Genomic DNA, 27,003 nt, shown 5'->3' on the forward strand with positions numbered 1-27,003 from the left:
TGTCCATGTTTCACTTCCATACATGGCTACACTCCAAACAAATACTTTCAGAAACGACTTCCTGACACTTAAATCCACACTCGATGTTAACAAATTTCTCTTCTTCAGAAATGATTTCCTTGCCATTGCCAGTCTACATTTTATATCCTCTCTACTTCGACCATCATCAGTTATTGTGCTCCCCAAATAGGAAAACTCCTTTACTACTTTAAGTGTCTCATTTCCTAATCTAATTCCCGCAGCATCACCCGACTTAATTCGACTACATTCCATTATCTTTGTTTTGCTTTTGTTGATGTCCATCTTATATCCGCCTTTCAAGAAACTGTCCATTCCGTTCAACTGCTCTTCCAAGAATTACAATGTCATCGGCGAACCCTGTAGTTTTTATTTCTTCTCCATAGATTTTAATACCTACTCCAAATTTTTCTTTTGTTTCCTTCACTGCTTGCTCAATATACAGATTGAATAACATCGGGGATAGGCTACAACCCTGTCTCACTCCCTTCCCAACCACTGCTTCCCTTACATGCCCCTGGACTCTTATAACTGCCATCTGGTTTCTGTAAAAATTGTAAATAGCCTTTCGCTCCTTGTATTTTACCCCTGCCACCCTCAGAATTTGAAAGAGAGTATTCCAGTCGACATTGTCATAAGCTTTCTCTAAGTCTACAAATGCTAGAAAAGTAGGTTTGCCTTTCCTTAATCTAGATTCTAAGATAAGTCGTAGGATCAGTATTGCCTCACGTGTTGCAATATTTCTACGGAATCCAAACTGGTCTTCCCCGAGGTCAGCTTCTACCAGTTTTTCCATTTGTCTGTAAAGAATTCGCATTAGTATTTTGCAGCTGTGACTTATTAAACTGATAGTTTGGTAATTTTCACATCTGTCAACACCTGCTGTCTTTGGGATTGGAATTATTATATTCTTCTTGAAGTCTGGGGGTATTTCGTCTGTCTCATACATCTTGCTCACCAGATAGTAGATTTTTGTCAGGGTTGGCTCTCCCAAGGCTGTCAGTAGTTCTAATGGAATGTTGTCTACTCCCAGGGCCTTGTTTCGACTCAGATCTTTCACTGCTCTGTCAAACTCTTCACGCAGTATCATATCTCCCATTTCATCTTCATCTACATCCTCTTCCATTTCCATAATATTGTCCTCAAGTATATCGCCCTTGTATAGGCCCTCTATATACTCCTTCCACCTTTCTACTTTCCGTTCTTTGCTTAGAACTCGGTTTCCATCTGAGCTCTTGATATTCATACAAGTGGTTATCTTTTCTCCAAAGGTCTCTTTAATTTTTCTGCAGGCAATATCTATCTTACCCCTAGTGAGAAAAGCCTCTACATCGTTACGTTTGTCCTCTAGCCATCCCTGCTTAGCCATTTTGCACTTCCTGACGATCTCAGTTTTGAGACGTTTGTATTACTTTTTGCCTGCTTCATTTACTGCATTTTTATATTTTCTCCTTTCATCAATTAAATTCAATATTTCTTCTGTTACCCAAGGATTTCTACTAGCCCTCGTCTTTTTACCTACTTGATCCTCTGCTGCCTTCACTACTTCATCCCTCAAAGCTACCCATTCTTCTTCTACTGTATCTTTTTCCCCCATTCCTGTCAATTGTTCCCTTATTCTCTCCCTGAAACCCTGTACAACCACTGGTTTAGTCAGTTTATCCAGGTCCCATCTCCTTAAATTCCCACCTTTTAGCAGTTTCTTCAGTTTTAATGTGCAGTTCATGACCAATAGATTGTGGTCAGAGTCCACATCTGCCCCTGGAAATGTCTTACAATTTAAAACCTGGTTCCTAAATCTCTGTCTTACCATTATATAATCTGAGACCTTCCAGTATCTCCAGGCTTCTTTCATGTATACAACCTTCTTTTATGATTCTTGAACCAAGTGTTAGCTATGATTAAGTTATGCTATGCTCTGTGCAAAATTCTACCAGGCGGCTTCCTCTGGGACATATCAATACCATATTCCCACAGGACATCACCAAGCTATTTCATACACGTTTTACCATGAGCTACTTTATGCGAGATGGCAATTTATTCATGAGCATTCTGAAACACAGGCACTACATTAGAGCCTTGTAAATATAAGGTGTAGTACAAGTACATCGTCAGCATCTATGTTGGGTGGAGTCATGAAGAAGAAATGGTTGGTGGCTTCCTAAGAATCCTGAACAGTAACCATTCCAACAATAAATTTACTATGGAGGTACCAAAAGGATTGACAGCTACCCATCTAGATGTGCTGGTTATGAAGAGCAGCAAGAACCTGGTGCACAACATGTATCAGGAACCAATACACATGGATTGATACTTGCACAAACTTTCATATTATCATACGCGCCAGAAGAAAGGTATGATTAATATTCTGACATAAGACAAATATGTGCCTGCAGCTCATCATATGTGAAATGGAACATCTTAAATGTGTTCTACAGAATAATGGGTACTCTACCAGTGGCACAAGAAGAGTCATGAAACCTAACATCCAGCCAGTAACACGTCACAAGAAGAAATGTTAGCTTCCTGCCACAGTCTCCTGAGTGACAGACAGAATCAGTTGTTAATTGTACAAACATGGCATAAAGAGTAATTACAAACCAATCAAGAAGATATCAGCAAAGGACAAAACAGATTCACTCACAATGTTTGGAGTGTACTGAATACCATGAACTTGTGGAAAAGTGTATGCTCTCTATCAATACCAGGGTCACTGAACATAAACTGTATTGCAGGTTGGGACCCAGTTGGAGAATCGGCAACAGCTGAAAACGTGCTCTGTGAGACAACCACACCAACCATAGAAACCCCCCCCCCCCCCCCCCACACACACACACACACAAAAAGGAGCTGAGAAGCAGGGGTACTCACTGTGGTGAAATCTTATCATGTCTGTTTGTTCAGTGTAGCAACTGATATTCATAAACATGAGAGTTTTAAAAGCAGGGAGAAAGTCTCTAACTAAACAGATTCTGGCTTCCCTTGCTGCAGCAAATGACTGTTGAAGGTAACAAAGGGAGGACGCCCTCAGCTGGGGTGACAGGTACATGCAATCTTAGACTGCAGGCTTGATTTCAGTCCACCACCAGCAATGGAGGATACTTCTATGGCAATTCCAGCCACTCACATTGGCGAAATGTCAGAGAAATCATTCAGTAAAGGACAGCTAAAGATCACGAGATTAAAGGCAACATGCAATATCAATATGACGACAAGTGGTCATAAAAACCTCAACAATTTTGTAGCAGCTCACATGTTATCCATGCCATCATAACCTATTTTGACCCAGAGGGTGTTCAGCTGTTGTTCTGGCCCACACTTCACCCACCGAAAACATCTCGTCATGGGTTGCCAAGACAACATCACTATGATAAACTCTGGAAAACAGTTGAATCAGCATGGAAAGACACATTTGTTTCTGTGATCAAGCTCATTTAGACTCGATGAACAGCTGGGTCAGTGTCATTTTTGCTGCCAGAGGTGTTGTCTCTGTGCACTAAACTTCACACCATGTATGTTACCAAGTCCCCTACTATTTTAATCATGTATTATTCCTACTGTACTGCATATGTGCAATGAACAATTTTGTTGTTTGTTATCCTTCTCAAATTTGGAATTTTAATGGTCAGCAGTGTAATTTGGGCATATTGTAGGAGCTGGTCATTTAAAAGAGAAAACAGGAATGTATTGCAGACAAAGAAAAGCAAGGAGGAGACCATAAGAAAATAAGTAACTATAATGCTACAATTTCCACCAGCCAAGGAGCAATGCAGAAACCATGAACATAGTGAGAGAGACAGCTCGTTGTATCACTAGAAATTTGATGGCTCATACCACCAACAGGTATACAAATAATGAAAAATGAAAAAAGGGTTACTAACAAATGCCAGTGGCAATTTGTGAATAATGTACGCCTACAATTAGATACTATCTCTCAATCACTCTAGTACTCTCTTAATGCACTGACCATATCTGCATTATGACACAGAATGTTAATGACAACACTGTTAGAGCAAAGCTTGAGATGCAAGGTGTGTAGTATTAACAGAGGGCAAAGACACAGAATGTTGGTGTGAAGAGTGAGCTCAAGAAATAAGTTCAGTTTCTAGATCATTAAGGAGAAGATGATCAAGAAGAAGAGCAAAATACTGTTGACAAACTCTCCATATTTCAATCATATGAATAAGTGATAATCATGAAAGAGGATGACAAGAATTAATGAAAGAGCTGATGAAAATACTGTGTTATGATCAACATTTTTCTAATGTTTTATTGAATTGTAGCTTGTCCACTCCTTACAGTCAACCTCTTGAAAATTACCAAGTAACATGGGAACTATTTTTATCTATTCCTTAAGTGACAGAAAAAGAAAGTCTAGAACTAAACTAAAGAATAATGAGGTTAGGTAGCAAACTTGGGAATTCATGCAGTAATTTGTATAAGAAATTAACATTACAGATATGGTTATAATAGAAGGAAACATTCCACGAAGGAAAAATATACCTAAAAACAAAGATGATGTGACTTACCAAATGAAAGTGCTGGCAGGTCGACAGACACACAAACGAACACAAACACCAGGCCTCAATCTCCGCTAATTTCAAGTTGCCGCCACTCATACCTCACCTGTCATTCAACAACATCTTTGCCTCTGCACTTCTGCCTCGACTGACATCTCTGCCCAAACTCTTTGTCTTTAAATATGTCTGCTTGTGTCTGTATATGTGTGGATGGATATGTGTGTGTGTGCGAGTGTATACCCGTCCTTTTTTCCCCCTAAGGTAAGTCTTTCCGCTCCCGGGACTGGAATGACTCCTTACCCTCTCCCTTAAAACCCACATCCTTTCGTCTTTCCCTCTCCTTCCCTCTTTCCTGATGAGGCAACAGTTTGTTGCGAAAGCTTGAATTCTGTGTGTATGTTTGTGTTCGTTTGTGTGTCTGTCGACCTGCCAGCACTTTCATTTGGTAAGTCACATCATCTTTGTTTTTAGGTATAAATTAACATTACAGATATATGTTCAGTTTAAAACAATTAACAATAATGAAGCTAAGAAATCAGTTCTTTATGAAATTCCTTACAGACATACATAACTTCTATACAGTTTTATAAATGTGTGTCTATACTTTCATATACAAATGATATTTGATTTTGGATTTGTTGGCTTATGAGAAAGCTTTTGACAGAGTTGACTGGAGTACACTCTGGAATTCTGAAGTTATCAGGGAACAGAAGGTTAATTATAAGTAATAAAAAAAACCGAACTAATTTGTGAACAACATATATACATGTGGCCCCTTGAGACACACGATAATACAATACATGATACTATAAAGTATGGGATTTGGGGCATATTCACAATTTTATGTTAGAATGCCCAGTACTTATTTACATGGAATTTTTGTAGAGGTTTTCGGAGATTTTACTTCAATTTTTTCAGACTTCTAGCACTTCTCCAATCCTATAGTGTATAACATTATGTATTGCATTATTGTGCATCTCCTGTAGGACCACTGATGATGGTCATGTAGCCTGAAATCAGTCCAGCAAAAATAAAATAAACAAGCAGTCTTGTATTCATCAGCTGTACCAAGACTGCAGGACACTGTGAGTACAAAACTGAAGTAAGGTTGAAGGACACGGGAGTGTACTGCTTCCTTCGTGTTGTTCAATCTCTAGATTGTGCAAACAAGGAAAAATTTGGAAAAGGATCTATAGTTCAGGGAGAAGCAATAAAAATTTTACGATTTGCTATTCAGATTTAAATTCTATCAGTGATAGCAAAGGAATTAGGAAAACAAAAGGCATTGTGTTATCCGAGAAGCCAATGCCGCCCCCCCACCTCCCAACTCCTCCTCACTCACTCTCTCTCTCTCTCTCTCTCTCTCTCTCTCTCTCTCTCTCACTCACACACACACACACACACACACACACACACACACACACACTGATCTACTCAGAAATGACTTGCTAGGTACCTTTATTAGGACAGTGAGCACCACAGTACTCTAATCTAAGACTTCTTTGGTGGCTTGCATGCTATTCTTAACTAGCAACACCTACACTGTTAAAGGTAACAAATAAGCTAGTAGGATTTATAAGCTATAATCTCATTCAACATGGTATGTAAGTTCAAAATGTGTTGCTCTTTTCTCATGTGTCTGAAGAAATAGATATGATAGGTCTTCAGGGCCTGATTGTGGGGTTTCCACCAGAATTGTCTTGTGCCAAATCTACAGGATGAAAAGTTCAAACAACGCAAAATCTAGGATGGAATGTAACAATATTATGAAAAGAAAAGTTGCTACTCAGCATATAGCAGAAATGCTGGGTTGCAGATATGCACAATAATAGATGGCGCGCACACGCACACGCGCGCGCGCACGCACGCGCGCGCGCACGCACGCACGCACACACACACACACACACACACACACACATTCTGTGTGTCTGTCATCTATTGTTGACAAATGCCTTACTGGTTGAAAGCTTTATTTGTGACAGTCTTTTTGTTGTGCCTATCTCCGACTCAGCATCTCCACTATATGGTGAATAGCAACTTTCCTTTTCATAATACTGGATAAAAAGTTCAGTACTTTATTGGCATTCTTACAACATTCTGACAAGCTTTACGTGCTTAAGTTAACCACATAAGAAGGTCATGTTCTTAAATGCTAATACCAACCCTTTGAGTCCCAAAAATAAAAAAATAAAAAATTTTAAAATTTTTCACTAAATTGACCTTTATCATCATAGTAACCAATTAATACAAAAATGAACAAGCAAAAAGTAAACAATCAAGGTTGCGCTGATTCACTTGGGACATACAGTTTTCAACCACTCACTATTTCATGATACATATTTGGATGCTATTTTGCATTTTTCCTAGGCATAATTCCACATCTCAAAACTTCAATGAATCACATACCACAATCTCCACACCAAATGTTGCTCTGAATGTTGTGACTGCCACAATGAACTACATTCATAGAAGTACTTCAGTGCCCCACTAGACATCTCTATTGCGCAATAGCATCAGTGGTTTCATGCAAAAAGCACTGATAATAATAATAATAATAATTATTATTATTATAATAACAACAATGCATTTAAATAAATTAAAAACATGGTTTCAGGCAGAAAGCCCTGGTACTCAAAGGAGCAACTGACTGACTTCAAAATCTTATTGCGTTCAGGTAACTTTGTATGGATTTCACCACTTTTGGCTCCATAGTGGGGATAAAAGGTCTTGTATTACAATACAAAAGGAGGGTAACAAGAGCGTCAAGTGAACACTATTACTTTATGAATCAGCAATGTAGAAATCAAGAGCAAATTTCCACTGGTATAATGTGAATAACCAAAATTTGTATATTAGACAACTTACCTGATCCAATTTGAAAGCAAAGTGCACAGCATTCGAAATAACGGATAAAATGATAACAATATAGGGAAATGAGTAATCTGCAAAAGAAAAAGAAAAACAGATTTAAAGAATACCCATGGAATATAGCATATATAAAAATAAATGCACTTTTCACTTGTTTCTGTTGCAAAAGAGTGTAATATATCTTTTGTAGTCATTTAATAAACATGAGGGCTGAGCCGAAGTCCTTACCAGCTCCGAAACTGGAAATCTGTCAACAATAGGATTATTTTTATTTGAAAGACGGTTGATTTTTGACCTTACAGCACTGGCATAGTGCTCCCTCCACCACTGGATCTCAAACATTCTGCGAACAGTGATTAAAGGACACAGGAAGTGCTGAGTCAGATGCAGTGAAAGAGGGATTTGTTGCTCCACTATTTTTTGTGCAATGATATGACTAAAAAACGAACAATGCCACTCTTCTCTAGTACATGTTTATGGTGAGTCTGGCCCTTCTTGGGCCATCATTGGAAATTGGTTTCACAAATTTTCAAGGGATCAGGAGTATCCTGAAGATGAACTGCCTCCCAGTTGCCCCAGCAATGGCAGTCACCCAAGGAAACATTGATGCTGTGAGGAAAATGATTGAAGATGATACTCACCTCACATCTTGTGACATTGAAGCGATTATAAATATTGGACCAACTGCAGCACAGACCTTCTTTCAGTGTCATTTAGGCCTAACCAAGAGACATGCACGTTGGGTGCCACATTTCCTGACAGAAACCTAACAGCAAACAAGAACGTGTTGGTGTCTTTTATTCTTGAATAATTCAACGAAAGGTGGTCCAAAGACACTTACAATATCATTACAGGTGACAAAACATGGCCATACCACAACGACCCCAAAACAAAAAGGCAGTCATCAGTATTGTGCTTTCCTGGTGAGGAACCACCCATGCAAGTTGGGAGAAGTAAGAGCTTTGGAAAGAAGGTAGTGGCTACCTTCTTCAACAGCATGCATCATCTCATCTCCATGACTTTAAACAAACTTTACACAATCAGTGCTGAGTGGTATGTGACATAACATCTGGCGAAAGTAATTGGAGGTCACAGCACCCAAAGTTGAAGAAGACAGTGCCTCAGCACACATGGTTACCAGAACAATGGACTACTTGCAGAAGGAGAAACTGCATTACCAAAGACACCCTATTTACTTGACCTGGGCCGATGTGAATTCTTCCCATTCCCAAAAATGAAGGGAAAAATTTGTGAGTGGCATTTTTTATCTGATGAAGCACCTATCATAGCATACACAGAGCTCTATTTGACTCCCCTAAGAAAGCCTGGACTGAAACATTTTATTCTGGTCACAGAAAACAGTAGTTAGAGTAATTGCTGGTACAGCGCCACATAAATCGTGTCGGTATTATATATGAAATATGGTTTACTAACTGTGTAGTTTGTATGTGTTCTTTTATTCACATATCATGTTCTCATCATGAAAAGCTTTCAAGGATGTACTGAATCACATTATATGTTAACAAACTGAATCAATCCCTGTAGGCTATTACTGTAATGTATACTAACAACAAATTATGACCAATACTAATTTACTCGCATTAATAACTTAAAAAAAACTACTCTGCTACTGTTTTTATCTTCATCTTCATATAAGCATTTGTCAGACTTCACTAACTTCAGAAAGTGCAATCAGCTGTCTATATACTGGAAAGGTTAAAAGTCTCTTTAACGTGAACATCCGTGTTGACTGGAATTATATCTTCATGTCGTAATAATCAAATAAATTAGAGAAGGAATACCCCATAAGGTACTCCGCTGCTTCGCTTTTGATTTTTCAAATTCAATTTTGCACCAGAATGTAAAACTCAATTTTTAACCAAATTAGAGATGAATATATTGACAGTATTATTACTTTTAGTGATGTGGATGTTAGTTTCATAGGTAAGCCAAAACTACACTTTATTTTTAAGCACAAATACAGTTATGAAGTAAATATAGTGGCACATAAGTGTAAGAATCCCAAGGTCCCTCGACATTTAGTATTTTTAGTGCACACTTCTGAAAAATAGCTCTGTAAAAGAGAATTTAAACCACTGGAAAATTATCACAAATGTTCATCTTTACAGTATGGTAACCAGAGGATATTATCATCTGACATTGAGTAAAAAAGCAGCCACTGATCATTTCTTTGTGAAGGTGCCAAATGATATACATCAACTCCATGAAAATATTTCTATGGACAAATTAAAACAGTCATTACTTAGAAGACATCTATATTCACTGATTCTTGAATTATGTTACCTACAGTATTAATTGTTTTGTTGATGACATACGCAACCAACCACAAAAACTTTTAAATGCTTTATTTCAATATATTAACTGGTTTAGGGCTACCATACAGAGGGCTAATATTTCTGGTTACACTGATGTCTTGGTCAGTAGAACATTGTCTGTTCATACACTGCACAGGAATATTTGAGTATTTAGAACCACTTTATAAGTTGTTTCATTCATAAAAACATGCTAATGTGCCTGCATTTATTTAAATATAAGGTGCAACAGTTGTTTTCACTTACATAAGTTCCAATGGATAGTGATATTAGTTTTTGTGGTCCTTATAGTTATAAAGAACCATGTATACACTGCTGCATTGAAAACAGCTTACATATTGTAACTAAATCACTGTGGCACCCTTCCCAATACTCTTCATGTCAGTTTGAGCATAATACATGTGCTTTACACTATTTTTAAATTTGTTTATTTACTTAGTTTACAATGTAATAAGTATCCATTAGTCAAAGATATAAATGTTTCCTTGTTGAGCAAAGGTGTAAACTAAGCAAAAAGAAAAAAATGTGTGGCACATGTGACAGATTAATAACAGAAAATGCTTGTACTTTAAGAGTAAACTTCTTTTAACTGGTGGCTGAAATTTTAATGAAATATTATAAAACCATCAGATTGCATTTTATAAATTAGACATACCTGTACACATATATATAGATTTTTTGTGATCATTAAAGTTTGTAAGTCAGTTGAGAGAAATATAAAATTACACAGGTGATGGGTGAGATCAGAGCAATGTATTTGCTCAACATTGGAGTGTAGACTTACGCAACTTTATACTGACATCATAAACAAGTCATTTAAAATGTAAGTTTTTGCAAGCTGAATTGCAGCGTGTTTAAGGAATTGTTAGGATTGCAAAGATTTGTTAGTACACTACTCTGTTTGTGTTGATTTTGATATCTGTTCCTGGTATGTACCGCACCACTGGATGTGCAATGCAAACAATCCTGAACGAGGTCATTAATAAAGAAACAAATAAACTGAATCTCCTCCTTGGTGTAAGTTGTCCGTGGACAGTATGTAAATAAGATTAATCAGCATTTGAGTTACACAATAACTGACTGTTGGATAGAAGGCCCCTGCAACATCTTGACAGTGCTGGATGATGATGGTGGTGGCAGCTCCAAAAAGTGAAAGTTGCTGGCTAGAGTACAGTGTTGGAGATCCTGATGATTTTTTAGTAAGAACTCTGACAGATAAACAGCTATTGCCATTGGCTCATGGCCCAGAGACCTCAAAGGACTGAACTGGCCTGGCACAGCCCTGACTGTGGCCTAAGTTACATGCAGGTCCCAGGATACTTTTTGTGTCTATTTGTGGCCACATGACCAAACTGCCACCTGTTGGCTTGACAGGTGTGCAAAGCCTTCAAGCTTTCATCTACTGGAGTGACCCCAGAAGCTCTGCTATGTAGGTCCCCACTTAATGCCAGTGTGTGGTTGGTTCCTGTGTGATAGGGCACATGGCACCAACATAGCAGTTCCTTTTCTTCTGTAGCAGTTATTAGGATGTTGTGTATTGCAGGTATTTTTAGACTGCAGTGAGTTATGTTACTGTACAGATTACTTATGACTGAGGCGTCCATGTTGTGTTTAATTTATGTAAACAGATGAATGAAATTATGTAGAACTTGTTTGTTACCTAGTTCCAGTTGCTCATTTAGAATTTATTGAAATGAACTGAGGATGTGAATATATATATTTCTAGATCATCTAGGAGGTCCATTTTCTTGCACTTTTTTGGGTAGTATCTAATATCTTTAAGTTATCTTTAGTGTTAGAAACTGAGTGTCTGTGTTGATTCGCATGAGTGGCTATTGCTGATTTATTTATTTATTTTTAGTCTAAAGGCACCCATGTGTTCACAGTATCTCATACTGAAACTTCAGCCAGTCTGGCCAAGATAAAAGTTGGAGGCAGTTGTCACAATCAATCTTATAAACTCGTGCTGTTTCAGGGCCCAAGCTGGTGCCTTTGGTACTGTAGATTATGTTTAAGCTGCACAGTGTTACTGGTGCAGAAACTTATCTGAACTCCTGTCGTTCAGAAAAGATTTGCAACTTGTTATGAGGCTGTGCCTAGTAAGGGAATGCATTCAGATAGTTCCTTTTCTGCTGGTGGTTGTGATTTTACTGCATGTAATTTCCCAGTTTTAAATTTATTATATAGATAACAAATTATTTGTGGTTCTTAGCCATTATTTTTTTGCTACATTTTTGGTAATATTGATTTCTTTCTCTTTGGCAGACAAAATGAGAGGAACTTCATGTGCGAGGGTCGTCCACAAAGTAAGTTCCGTTTTTATTACTACCCGCAGCGGTGTTACGATGTCAGTTCCGAGCATATGCGGCACTTACTGTGACTCAAGAAGAAGACATGTATGCCATTTTCAGATTGCTGCTGCCGACGTGACCTTTGTAGTGCTTCTTTATAATGTCAGCCATAATTGGAAATGGCGCCACGTGTGAAATCAGATCAGTGATTCGTTTTCTAAATGCAAGAAAGTTAAATCAAAGGAAATTAATCGACAAATCTGCGAGGTTTACGGACAAAATCCTATGAGAGATTCAATGGTTAGAAGATGGGTCAGACTGTTCAATGAAGGACGTGATCAAGTGCATGATGAAGAATGAAGTGGATGCCTGTCTGTGGTTACAGATGAACTGGTTCACACAATTGAAGAGAAAATTAAGCACAACCATAACCTAGTGACTTTCATCTCTTCTTACGCCTAAAATCTGCCTTCTATGAAGAAGGCATACAAAATCTTGTGCCACGCTATGGCCAAGTGCCTACAAAATTTTGGAAGCTACATAGAAAAGTGGTTTAACAGTTGTAGATTTTTGTACAATAAATATTTTTTCTGTATCTGTACACGTTTGTTTTATATAACCAAATGGAACTTACTTTGTGGACATACCTCATATAAAAGTTTAACATTGATCTGAAACATCCATTCAGTGCTGTGTAGGGTGGTATGAATAATTATTTACACTTATATGGTGGATTTTCAAAAAATTTCAAAGACTTGCTTTTGATTCAACTTAAGATTGACAGTGAATTTGATATTGGGGTTTATGTTACTCATGACATTTGCAAATGATTCTATTTCATGTACTGTACCACTGAACAAAATTACTGCATCATCAACATACCTTTTGTAACAAATCAGCTTATCTTTCAAGTGGGTATTGCCCATGAATATATTTTCTAAAAGGCCTGAGACTGCTTCCCTTTGCTTGACCATCTGGTTGCCTATAGATTTTATTGTTGAATGGGAAATAGTTATGTGCCAGAATGAATTCTAATATCTCTATGAGTACATATGTCTCTGACTTGCAAGGTTGTTTCAATTTTTTATTAAACTGCACTTAATTATTTTAGTAGTGTCATGGACAGTCATATTTGTGTACAGGTTTACATGTCCAGGGATGCAAATCTGGCACTGTCTATTATACACACATTAGTGGTGTAATTAAAAAGTTCTTGGGGATTTCTGATGGAAAAGTTGTCTTTAAATGGGTAAAAAGTTGTTAAAATATTTTTAAACTTCTTAGATATACAAAATGCAGGACTGCTCCCTGAATTAACAATGGGATGTGTTGGATAATGAGGTTTATGAATTTTTGGCTAAGATATTAGTTTAAGTGGTAAGGGGTTAATGACTAAGCTACTTTGGACACCAGCAGCTAATAAAATGTAGTTGGAATTCTTACTCAATTTCATAAGCTGAGCTTGATAATTAGGAGTGAGGTCAGTCTTCTTTTATGCTGTTTCGAAGAAAGATTTGTCAGGTTTTGCTGATGTAATCGTCTTCATAATCAACTACTGCAGTATTACCTTTATCTGCTTAACAACAAGGGCTTTGTTGTTCATAAGTTTTTTTTTTATTAATACCGGTGAGTATTTTTGAACCAGATTTTTCAGAGCTGTGTCTCGATTATAGAGTACTTGCAATAATTTGCTTAGCCTTTGAATTCATAGTATTTGTTCACTACAATCAAAAAATAACTCCAAGGAAACTTATTCAAAAATACTGACTGGTATTAATAAATGTAAGACTGCAGTACTTATGCATGAAGATAACATCAGCAAAACTTTACAATTCTTTCTTCAAAATAATATAAAATAAGACTGGCCCCACATCTAAATATCAAGCTAAGTTTAGGAAATTGATTAAGAATTTCAGCTTCCTTTTATCACATGCTGATATCCAACAAAGTACTGTTACTACTTGCAGTAAAGAATGCACTTTTGGTTGCAGACAGGCACAACTAAAAAACAATTACAGAAAGTTTTCGGCCACAGCACACACAGAGAGACAGACAGACACCATTCATACACATGACCTAGCGCACCTCATGCACACTTGACCTGAAACTCCAACCTCTCAGGCCAGAATGCGACTATTACATGGGATTCAAGCAGCAGTCTGGAGGGGGAAGGGAAAGGGATACTAGTGTATGGGTGTGGACAGAGACGAACACTGTCTGGTGGAATGTGCTGGGATTAGAATGCCAACAGGCACAGTGCCAGGAGGTTGTGGGGCAGGGAGGTGAGGGGGAAAAAAGGAGCAAAAGAGGAGAGGAGTGGGGAAAGATGGGTGGATGAGTTGGTAAAGGGCAGCAAATAAACAGAGTAGGAGGTGACAATGGGGAGAAGATGATAGGACATATGGGGTGGAAACCACTGGGTGGAGGATGTGGAGACAGTATGTTACCGTAGGTTGAGGCTGGGATAATTACAAAAGTGGAGAATGCGTTGTAAGGATAACTCCCATCTGCACAGTTCACAAAAGCTGGTGGTGGAGGGAAGGATCCAGATGGCTCAGGTAGTGAAGCAGTTAATGAAATCAAGTGTGTTATGTTCAGCTGCATGTTGCACCACAGGATGGTCTACCTTCACCTTGGACAGTTTGACAGTGGCTGATCATCCTGGTGGACAGCTTGATAGTAGTCATATCAATATAAAAACCTGTGCAATGATTACGGCAGAGCTGGTAAATGACATGGCTGCTTTCACAAGTGGCTTGGCCCCGAGACAGGGTAGGATAAACCTGTGACAGGACTGGAATACGAAGTGCTGGGTTGGTGCACCTGGGTCTTCCACAGGGCTATGATACTTGGGGCATGGAGTTGGGATTGGGAGTGGAATATGGATGGACTAGGATGTTGTGGAGGTTGGGTGCAGTGGGAAGTATCTCAGCTAGGATGTTCCTCATTGTAACATACGGTCCCCGTCCTTCCACTCAACAGTTTCCACCCCCTCTGTCTACCATCTCCTCCCCTTTTTTCATCTCCCATCCTGTTTATTTGCCGTGTTCTGCCAACACATCACCCATCTATCCCCACTCTTCTCCTTTTTTGTTCCTTTTTTCCCCACCTTCCTGCCCCACAACCTACTGACACTGTGTCTGTTGGCATTCTAGTTCCTGTACAGCCCACCAGACAGCATTCGTCTCTTTCCCCAACCGTACACTATCATCCCTTTCCCTTCGCAGCCCCCTCAAGATTGCTGCTTGCATCCCACATGATAGTTTCATTCCAGCCCAAGATGCTGGCGCTGGCGGTCATGTGGGCATGAGGTGTGCCTGCTTGAGTGTATGAATGGTGTGTGTGTCTCTTTTACTGATGAACGCTGTGGCCGAAAGCTTTATGTAAATGTCTTTTGTTTGTGCCTATCTGCAACTTGACATGTCTTCTTTACAGTAAGTAGCAATCAATCTTTTCCTACATTGTTACTATTCCCACCTGGAGTTTTGATTGTTTGATATCCAACACAGCTTAGTCATGCACCCCTTACCACTTAAACTAACTCACCTTAGCCAAAAATTCATAAGCATCATTGGCCAATATATCCTATTGTTAAATCAAGTAACAGTCCTGCATATTACATCTCGAAGAAGCTCAAAGATATTCTTAGCAACTTTTACACATCTGGAGACAACTTTTCCATCAGAAATTCCCAAGAACTTACTAATGACACCACTGATGTGCACATACTAGACAGTGCCAGATTTGCATCCCTGGACATGGTGAACCTGCACACTAATAAACTTGTCCATAACACTATTGAAACAATTAGGTGCAATTTAATAATAAGAAAAACAGCTTTGCAAAGCAGATTTATACAAACTCACAGAGATGTTAGAATTTATTTTAGCATATGTAACTATTCAACAACAAAATCTATATGCAGTGAGCTGACATAGCAATGAGAAGCAGTCCTGCAGGCCATTTAGCCAATATTTACATTAATCATTTGGAAAATAAATTTCCATGGCCAATTAAACAAATCAACACAGACAATCTGCTTCTAACATTAAAGATGACTTACAGATATTACATGCCACTAAAAAAAGTTAAGAAAATGGACTGCTTACATGAGTATATATTCACATCCTCTGCTCACCCCAATTCCTTCTTAACAAGCAAGTTCTATATATAGTTTCATTTGGTTATTCATGTAAATAAAACACAACATGGACCCCCCCCCCCCCCCCCCCACACACACACATAAGAAATCTGTACAGGATCATAACCCTCTGCAATAGAAAAGTACCTGCAATACATGAAATCCTAACAACTGCTACAGAAGAAAAGGAACTGCTGTGTTAGGTCCATAAGCTCTATCACACAGCAACCAATCGCACACTAACATTAAGTGGGTGACCCCACCAGAGAGCTCCAGGGACCACTCCAACAGACAACAGCCTGGCAGTTTTGCATGACTGCTAGGCCATCAGGTAGCAGCGTGCTCATAACAGAGGCTGCCGGCTCCACAGACATATTTGATTCCACAGGATCACATTGCCACAAACATTTGTGGCTGTATCCTTTTACCTGTACAGTATTTAGGCCAGCGCCCATCCTGTGCCATACCAGTTCACTCCTTCAAGTTCTATGAGCCAGAAGCAGCCCACAACAATGGTTCATCAGTCAGAGTTCTCACTAAGGAATCATTAGGATCTTTGATGCCATACTCCAGCAATGCAACTATGCCATGTGGAGCTGCCAGCACTGTTAATTAGCATCATCCAGATGCACCAGGGACAAATGTGGACTTTGGTATTTGTCATCATAGTGCTTTGTGTTACTGTCTTTTTGTTCAAGGTGAATCCACAAATTAATCTTGACATTTTCTTAGGGACTTCCATCCATTCAACAAAAAAGTCAAGCAAACTGCATGGTGCAGCTCAAATAAGATTTCCTGGCACCTGGTGCCACAGGTGACGTTCAGCAGCATGCATTCTTATTGTCCTATTCTAACATTTTTGATGACTAAGAGTGTGTGAAGTGTAAGAGCAAATGCCCCACTTCTCTTACACGAGTTGGCTTATGTAGGAATGTGTAGCCGATCTTTTTCTCTGGATAGCCGGCTTCTGGAATCTCTACAAATTTCTTCTCTGAAGAATGATGCTAGTCACAGGAACCTTTAAGACTCTCTTTGTGAAACAATGAGGTACTTGAAGAATACTTTTCAACAACTATCGGTAAATTTGAACTTCCACAAAGAATAAAATTCACACTTCTCACATAAACAATTGACTTCTTGTAAGTCACCCATGTTGTCTCACATTAGAAACAATTAAGTTACATTTACAACAGAGTTGGCTTGCTAACCACAACTCTATAATACAGGAATCATACACATGTCTTGCCTCTAGAAAGTGCAAATCACGAGTTTTTTTTTAGACATCAGAATCTAAACTGTTCTTGTTATTTATAACAATTGTCACTGATATGATTAACACAGAATAAGTAGAAGTTCAACGGTTCTTCCATATACTTTCACTAGAACTTCCATGGATCACCCGACAAGTACTTGTCGGTGCCGTTTGTCCGCTGCGTCTACCCTCTGCTTGCGACTGATTTCACACCTGCACACACAAACGTGCAGTAGGTAGGATTCTATCCCACTCTCACACCTAAAATATCGTGTGTTGGAGATGGTAGAAGGCTGAGTAGTTTTAGAATTCATGCAGAAATTCTCTAAACACTACATATTCCCCCCCTCAGATCAAACACGCGACATTTTGTACATAATCATTATGTAAGTAACATCACCCATAACAACATTATGTATCATATCATAACCATACACTTTTCTTCTATATGTTCATATACATATTTTTTTTAACTATAATTCTTTGTACTCTCTTAAACAGGGTTCTGCTTACAGTGTTTCTACTGTTTTCTAATTCTACTTTGTTTAGACATGAGCACTTGTGTGAGGTTTTACTCAACTTCTCTAATATTTAGGTATTACGAGGACTCCCTTTCTCCAATTGTAAACTCCATGTGTTCATGACACATGAGTAATCTACTTTCTGTTCTCATCTATTGTACTACATTTCCTTAGTATGTACTATTTTTACTATTCTTCATAGTTTGGAGGAACTCTAGGCAACATGAAAGTGTTCTCCACACACTCGTAAACTTACATGAAACATATTAATGCTCGTTGTGCATAGAATTCAAACTTTCCAGAATAATCCCTTTCCCCTAGGATCAGTACCTATACCTTGCTTGTGGGTTGCCTTATGAGAGCACTTCCTGTTTCCTTTCTGGTAGGTACGCCCCTTTATAAAACATTCCTATTTTTTAGGCCACAGGTCATCATATCTCCACATAAGTACACCTGTCCTTTATATTTAATAAATACTGGGTACGCCCCCCCCCCCCCCCTGCCCTTACCCTTTCTGAGTACGCCTCACAGTTCATTACCCTAGTATACGTTTCTATGTATACTATAATTATTTTCTGGTAAAGCTACAAATCTACTCTACACTTCACATTCACTTCTTAACATATCATTTAATCCTTAGAGTCCTCCTCTACTTCTCAACTTCTATACTCTTAGTAGATACTATACCTATAATTCAAGTCCTATTACCCTACTATTCATCAATTTTCAGGGTATTTATTGTATTGACTCTTCTTAACCCTTTAACTGCTCTGGATGTGTTAATGTGCACATAAACACTTTCAGAGCACACAGGGACAGGTACAAAGGAGCGCGCATTAACACGTTCAGAGCAGTTAAAGGGTTAAATGACTATCAGAATCAATTTCATTCTTGTTTGCGTTCTCATTCTTTACTCATGCTCATGCCTCATATATATAGGCGAAGTAGAACTGTCATAGTGTTTATATGCCTATATGTGTGTGTTTCCCTATGTACACATATTATTTCCCCTACAATACCTGGCAGTTCTCACATCATGACAGGTTTCTGGTCTGTAATTTTAATGTTTGTGTATAAGGGTATTCTTGTGTGTATGCGGATGTGTGTTTGTGTAGTCTGATTCTTCGGTCTTCTTATCTAAATATAAGATGTAGGTTACTAGAAACCATGGAAACCAGGAAGGACTTAAGTGACAGAAGTTAGTGTATATGGAAAGAGGGAAAAAATAGATAGGCCCTCAAATGAGAAGTAAGGGGGGGGGGGGGGGGGGGGGAGATTTGGTTGCTACGACAGAAGAAGAGAAAGAAGACAGCCCCAAAGACAGGAAACCCTTCCCACCCCCCTTCCCCAGGATCCATACCTCTCAGGTGCCTGAGTGAGACACTGGAGGTGGTTTGGTGTTAAATTGTCTCCCACAGAATGGACATTCCCACCTTCACTCTTTAGGTCCCTGAAGGAAATCTTAGCAACCCTATGGAAACGGCAAATGGTGAAGAATCAGTCACACTTGTTTCCGAGGGTTGTCTGAAGGATGTGGTGTGTGTTTTGTGTTAGTCATGAGTTATCTGTTGGTGTAAATCATGCTTTACAATACCCACCCCTTTAAAAATATATACAAACCCTCCCATTTACATCCCGTCTCATAAAAGGTATAATGATCCTGTACAAAATAGAAAACTACAGACTACAGTATAATAGTCATTCAGTTCGTCACATTATATTTTTCAGGAACCTAATATTCTTATTCGGTATATTTCGTATAAATTGGTATTTGTTTTATTGTCATATCCAGTTTTCCAAGTAACGATTACAGGATAGTTTAAGATTTTCAAAATAGATGACAGGATAGTTTAAGATTTTCGAAATAGATGACAGAATAGTTTAAGATTTGCACGGAATTCGGTGCAGGAATACTATTTTGGAAGAAACACCGAAAACAACTCGGGATCCAACAGTCGTCACTCTGCCCGTTAACGCAGAATGTTAATGTCCCTGGGGGATATATGACTCTGCCCGGGTCCCATGGATCAGATATTGACTTTTCCTGCACAATGGCAGACCAGTAGTTCTTTTTAAATTTCTTTTGGAAGTCTTCCCAAGAGGAAAAATTCTCCATATTTGTGCTTTCTCATTCTGAGGCCTCTTCTAGTAGGTACCCCACAGCAAATTCGATCTTTTTAGAATTTTCCCAATTCTTTGGCAAAGCTTGACTGAATCTTTTCAAAAAATGGGTTGGATGTACATCCCCGTCTGGCTTAAATGTAGGAAATTGCCTGGATAATCCTGAATTAGCCCCCCATTGTAGATCAGTCATTACCTCACTAGTTAATACTACATTATGTGAAGTTACCCCTTTGCCTATTTTATTCTGGATAAGTTTGAACTCTTTCCACAGGTCATCTATAACTTTTTAGGGATCACTGTGTTCAGAAGATAAAATAGGAGATAAGTTTCCGGATGTTACTTTCTCTAATTACACCTGTAATTTACGACTGAATTACTGGCATTAACTTATCTTGCTTTTCAACACTCTCTTTTAAAGTATGCAACCCCTGCTTTACAGCATCAAACTTAACATTGCATATATTTTCAAAGTATCCTAACTTTTCATTAATTTCAGATTCGACTATATTATATTTTTCCTCAATATCAAATTCTAATTTCTTTGTCAAACCCTGAAATTGATCATTCTGTTTCTGATTAAAGTCTGTGAACAGTTGATTTACATGAATGTCCGAGGAATTGGTTAATTTCTTCTTTAAGTCTAATTTCAAATCCTCTACTTTACTATTTAAGGTGTTAAATTCAGTCTTTAAAGCCTCCATGCCTTCACACAGATTACTACATTCTCTGCTCTGTAAGTCCACCTCGGCATTTAACAAACCTAGATTTGCCGCCTGACTATTTAGGACATCCCTTTGAGCATTTAAAAGTTGCACTCTGGGCATCTAGTTTAGAATTTAACTGCAGACTCCGAGCATTTAAAGCTTCATTTAATTGAGCTGTTACTGAATCTAACTTAAGAGTCTGAGCTTTGATTAGATTTACTAACTCAAACCAGTCTGACCCTTCTTTACTAATTTTCATAACCATGACTGGTTCTGAAGTTTCCCCAACTTGCTGTTCATTATCCATATTCTTATGAGCTTTAGGTCTAGTAAGCATTTAAAAATTAACTTTAAGTATAATAACTACACTAATAAAGTTCATTCAACAGTTTATAACACGTCATATTAAAACAATACGCTCATTCGACATAGAATTTGGGCTGCGTCGTTGAGCGGATGTGGAATCGGCACCAGTGAACAGCAACTGGTGCTGGCGGCATTGGATGTTGGTTTCCAAATCTGCATACCCAGGATGCATGTGAGAGCTCTATATTCCCCACACCGGATCTTCTTAGTCATATCGTTCCAGGCGTATCTCTTCTTAGCCTAATACGTCGAGATCTTCTCTCCAGTTTTTCACGTAGTGACTTTCCCACGTCTTCTCCCTAATTTGCATTTACAAATTCTCTCAATCAGATATTTGGGCAGAATCCAATTCCGTGAAATGGTTCTCTTGTCTTGTTACGCTCAGTTGCTACAGCAACAGTTGGTAGCTTTTCCTCTCTTTCTCGTCTCGAAATTCCTGTTTTCTTCAGTCCTGTCACAGTCGCCACGTTCTAGCATTTTTTGTGACTAAGGGTGCATGAAGTGTACATGCAAATTCCCCACTTCTCTTACGCAAGTTGACTTAGCTGGGAATGCACAGCCGATCTTCTTCTCTGGATGGTTGTCTTCTGGAATCTCTACAAATTTCTTCTCTGAAGAATGATGTTAGTCACAGGAACCTTTAAGACACTCTCTCTCTCTCTGTGAAATAATGAGGGTACTCGAAGAATACTTTTCAACATCTAGCGGTATATTTGAACTTCCACAAAGAACAAAATTCACACTTCTCACATAAACAATTGACTTCTTGTAAGTCACCCATGTCGTTTCACATTAGAAACAATTAAGTTACATTTACAACAGAGTTGGCTTGCTAACCATGGCTCTATTATACAGGAATCATACACACGTCTTGCCTCCAGCAAGTCCAAATTAAGAGTTTTTTTTTTTTAGACTTCAGAATCTCAATTGTTCTTGTTATTTATAGCAATGGTCACTGCTACAATTAGCACAGAATAACCTAGAAGTTCAACAGTTCTTCCATAGATTTTCACTAGAACTTCCATGGATCGCCAGACAAGTACTTGTCGGTGCCATTTGTCTGGCACGTCTGACTTCTGCTTGCAACTGATTTCTCATCTGCACACAAATGGTTCAAATGGCTCTGAGCACTATGGGACTTAACATCTATCGTCATCAGTCACACCTGCACACACAAACATGCGATGCGCAGTAGGTAGGATTATAGCATCCCACTCTCACATATTGTGTGTTCGAGACTGTAGAAGGCCGAGTGGTTCTAGAGTTTACGCAGAAATTCTCGAAACACTACACTATACTGGCAGTGAAGTGTAACATTTACTGCAGCAGCTCAACATGGAGGTTGAGCCACATGCCCTCCAGTGACAAAGCTTTATGTCTTGCTTTACACTATTTTGACTCTCTAGTGCATGTCACAGTAGCCTGTCACAAGTTTTCAGCTGACAAGTGGACAATCATACAGAGAGAGTGTAGCAAGGCTACAGGGTCTGTCCAGAGACTGTCGTTTTCAGTGTGCTAACTCCCAGTGCAAACAATCATACACTGTGTCTTTAATTCAGGACATACTCCTCATCCACTCACCTGATGAAGATCACCTCAAGTTAAGGATCCCTCATTGTATGTGTCTCTCTCTATCGCTAGGGCTTTTGAACAATCAATTAGAATCTTGGGAGAATTGCAGGACTGGTGTCAGATGTTTGCCATGCAACCAACTCAACAGATGCAATCTCAAGCTCGGCCTCCACACTGGCCCAAGTCACTTCCCACAGGCAAAGGCAATGCGGGGAGGCGATGTCCCCTACAGCTACCCTACTACAGCAACTGTTTCATGATGCATCAGTATCAGCAGTGCTTCTATCACCTTGCTAAATGCTTGCCCTGTGGAAAGATGGGTCACAGGGCAGAAGTCTGCCACTCACTTCCCAAAATGATCATTGATTGTGCTCCCCTAGACCATCTGGATTCAGGATCAGATGAGGCATCCACTTTTCTCTCTCCTGATGTACTACACGTACAAGATGATGTTCTGATCTCAGATAGCACTCTCACGCTAACAGTAGCTGTCATCCCACTGCAACTGGTTTTGCAACTCGATACGGGCTTGTCAACAACCATTGTTGGTTGGGAAACATATCGCTGACTGGGCTTACCTTTGCTCCAGGCAACCTCCAAACAACTTAAGAGCTACAGCAACAGCACCACCAGGCCAAAAGTCGAGTTTTGCACATGAGTTCAGTACCAGGCGGCCTCATTAAAAATAGCTCATTTTCTTATGGTTGACGCACAGGGGCGACGTAAATTTTGGGGTTAGATCTATTTCAACAGCATGGGGTTGGAAGTCCATGCTTCCGTTAAAAAGTAGCCAACCTTTTGTGGCCAGCTCATACTTGAGGAATCTTTTTTCCAAATATGAACCAGTTTTTTCATGTTTCTTGATCGGTGTCACGTGATTTTAAGCACACATCACACTCCTCCCCACAGCTACACCCCATTTCTTTAAAACACACAATGTTCCTTTTGCACTGGGGGATAAGCTTCAGAATAAGCTCTAATGTCTACAAGATGAGGGCTCTTGCCCCAGTATATAACAGCAAGTGGGTCGCCCCCATAGTCACTGACGAGAAACCTAATGGTTTGCTATGGATTTGAGAGTTGAAAACTATGATTAATGCCCAGTCCCTTGTGGATGCCTACCCAATACCTAAAGTGGAAGACATCACAAAAATTGATTTGCGCAATGCATGTCTGCAACTCCCACTTGATGTGTCACACAGAAACATCTTTGTCATCAATACTCCATTTGGAATTTTCTGGTACAACTGGCACCTTTTTGGCATTGATAGCGCACTGGCCATCTTTCAAGGTTACTTAGAGTATGTTACCTGAGAGCTGCTGGACCGGCCAACTACTTAAGACTACATTATTGTTCCTGGTAAAAATACTCAGGAATTAGCCGCCCATTTAGGCTTCTTATTTCAAGTGGGTATGCATTTTCACTGGATCAGGTGTCCAGCCCACACCCCATTACATACATGCCAGCAGAAACTTGTGGTCCCCAGCAACAGTAAACAACTAAAATCCACGCTGGGACAATTCAACTACTACAGAAAATTCATTCCTCATGTGACAGCTATCACTGAACCAGTTTGCCAGCTACTGTAGAAGCAGATGAAGTGGTGCCGGACTGCCACATGTGACAAGGCTTTCTAGGATCTCAAACAAGCTCTTCTTTTTCCAACATGTATCACAGTATATAATCCGCCCATGTAGCAGCAGACGCATCACACTACAGCAGCCCTTCCCATGCAGTCGAAGAGGTAGAATGACCTGTTACATTTGCCTCCAAGATGCTAACACAAGCACAATATAATTGCAGTTGAACAGGGAAGCAAGCCCTGTCTATTATCTTCACCCTGAAGAAGTTCCACAACTACCTGTCTGGCACACATTTTACTTTACTGACAGACTATAAACCTCTTTTGCCACTTTTCAAGGTCTTCTCCAATATTTCCACCAGAACAGAACATCATTTCCACTGATGGGCACTGTTCCTGTTAGGTACACTTACGATATACACTACAGGTCCATGGTGCAACATGCTAATGCTGACATTCTCTCAAGACTACTCCAGGACCAAGACCTGGAGATTGAGTTGTAGTTAGAGATCTGTTTGCACACAGATTCCAAAGCCAAAGTAGTGGTGGCCAACTTCCCTTTTTGTTGCCCATTGACCTTTAGAAGACCCAGTCATCATCGAAGTCATCCAATTAGTGAACCATGGATGACCAACAGATCGTAAACAATCTGACCACCCAGAATTCCAAGCCTACTAGTATTGTCGAAGCAAACTATCAGCTCTCAAAAGCATCCTACTATTTCAGGTGGACAACTGTCATACCTGAGTGGTAATTCCATGAACCCTCAGACAAAGCATCCTGCAGTTCCTTTACAAAGGTAATTGGGAAACAGTCCTAAGCAACAGACCAGCTTGCCAACATGTAAACTGGAGCAGTATTGACAACAATATCATGAAAATAACTGCTCCATATACTACCTGTCAGACAAAACAGGCCACTCCTGTGTGATGATATTTTCCCCGGCTGGCTACATCATCACAACGGTATCTCCCCCACTTGAACTTCACTGGCTCTTTCTTCAAATAATCCTAGTTGCTTGCCATTAATGCAGACAATGGTTTCCAATGTGTGTCCTGCAAATCTTCTACATCTCTGGAAGAAAACAATCCAAGCACTGGTCCACATCTTTTCCATCCAGGGGATCCCAAAAACCACTGTGCCCAATAATGACTCACAATTCACATGTGCTGAATTTGGCACTTTCTGTTCAGATAATGGCATTGCCTGTGTTTACACGACATATTTCCAGCCACAGTCTGGTGGAGAGGTTGGTGCATAAATTCAAGACACAAATGGCCAAGTGGCACCAGCACCACATTTTTCATAACCTGCTACTGATCCACATCCTAAGATGAGCCTAGTCCTGCAAAAATACTGCTCGGTAGGCCGCTATGATCACAACTCTCAATAATCTACCCACTAGTCTTTTGCACCCCTTCCCATGATTGAACCGCCACCAACACTCCCTCTGGGATAACATGTGGACCCTCATTTTGTCCAAGGGCCAACAACACTAGTGCTGGTGACTGTGATGCATCTCTTAGGTCTGGCAATGGTCAAAGTACAATGCCAACATGGCTTAGGTGCCGCAAGCACATCAAACAAGTGCACCCACACAGTACGACAAAACCTCTGATGAAAATCTCTCACAGTTTTTTGTCCCAGGGTCAGACATCTCAACACTCAAGACCATCAACAATAAACTCTACCCACCTCTACTCTGATGACCCAGGTGCCCACAACCAGAGAAGCTGACAGCAGCCTTCCAGGTTCACCAGTTCCATGGACCGCCAGCAGGGACCCCACCACTTTCAGGGATTTCGAGTTTTGCAACACCTTCTTAACCATCGGACGGGAGGGAGAGGGATGCTATGTGTGGGCTATTCACCTACTACATAGCAACCAACCATACACCAGTATTAGGTGGATGACCTACATACCACAGTTGCAGGGGTCACTCCACCAGACGAAATTCCGAAATTTCCTGACATCTGCCAGAAAAGCGTGCAGGTGCGTGATTGTCACCAGAGGCCACTGGCCTCAAGGATATACTTGCCTCCATAGTGTGACGTGACTGCAAATAGACCTGGCTGTATCCTGGTGCCTGCACGGTATTTAGGCCAGCACCCAGGCTGTGTCAGGTCAGTTCAGCCCTTTAAATTCTCTGGGCCAGGAACCAATTACAATAGCAGTTGATCAGTACGGGAATCATCAGGATCTTTGATGCCATACTCCAGCAAGCAATCTTCATTGTATGGGGCCACCATCATCACCTGGCATCGTGAAGATGTGGCCTTTGCACCAGAGACATGTCTGGACTTTGGTATTGGTTGTCATAGTGATTTGTATTATTAAGTTCTCAATTAAAGTGAACACATAAATAAACTTTGACATTTCCTTGGGGCTGTCCAACTAACAGCCCGTTATTGGATAACTCAAGTGCTGACTGAACTTATCTATTTACTGTCCACGTGCAACTTACTACAAGGAGGAGATTCAGTTTATTTGCTTCACTGTCAATAAACTTGTCTGGTATCTTGTATCTGATCCGTGTTCCTCTTGCACCTGCAGTGGCACAGTATATATCAGGAAAAGACACTAATAACAAATCTTACCATTTTTAACACTTCCTAAAACATACTACACTGTAACTTGCAAATATTTATTTTTGGAATAAACTGATGATAAATAACGTCATAATAAATATTTACTTCAACATCTTATAACT

At 39.6% G+C, this 27,003-nt stretch overlaps 1 protein-coding gene across 1 annotated transcript in view; it reads right to left on the bottom strand.

The window, feature by feature from the left end:
* LOC126175433 (JNK1/MAPK8-associated membrane protein) overlaps nt 1-27,003 on the bottom strand; it is a 103,170-nt gene that overhangs the window by 24,699 nt on the left and 51,468 nt on the right. The window contains exon 5 of the mRNA XM_049922235.1: nt 7,404-7,480. Within this exon, the coding sequence (XP_049778192.1) occupies nt 7,404-7,480 (77 nt within the window). The remainder of the gene's footprint in view (nt 1-7,403; nt 7,481-27,003) is intronic.

This window comes from Schistocerca cancellata, chromosome 1, assembly GCF_023864275.1.
Source record: "Schistocerca cancellata isolate TAMUIC-IGC-003103 chromosome 1, iqSchCanc2.1, whole genome shotgun sequence".
In the NCBI taxonomy this organism is placed as follows: domain Eukaryota; kingdom Metazoa; phylum Arthropoda; class Insecta; order Orthoptera; family Acrididae; genus Schistocerca; species Schistocerca cancellata.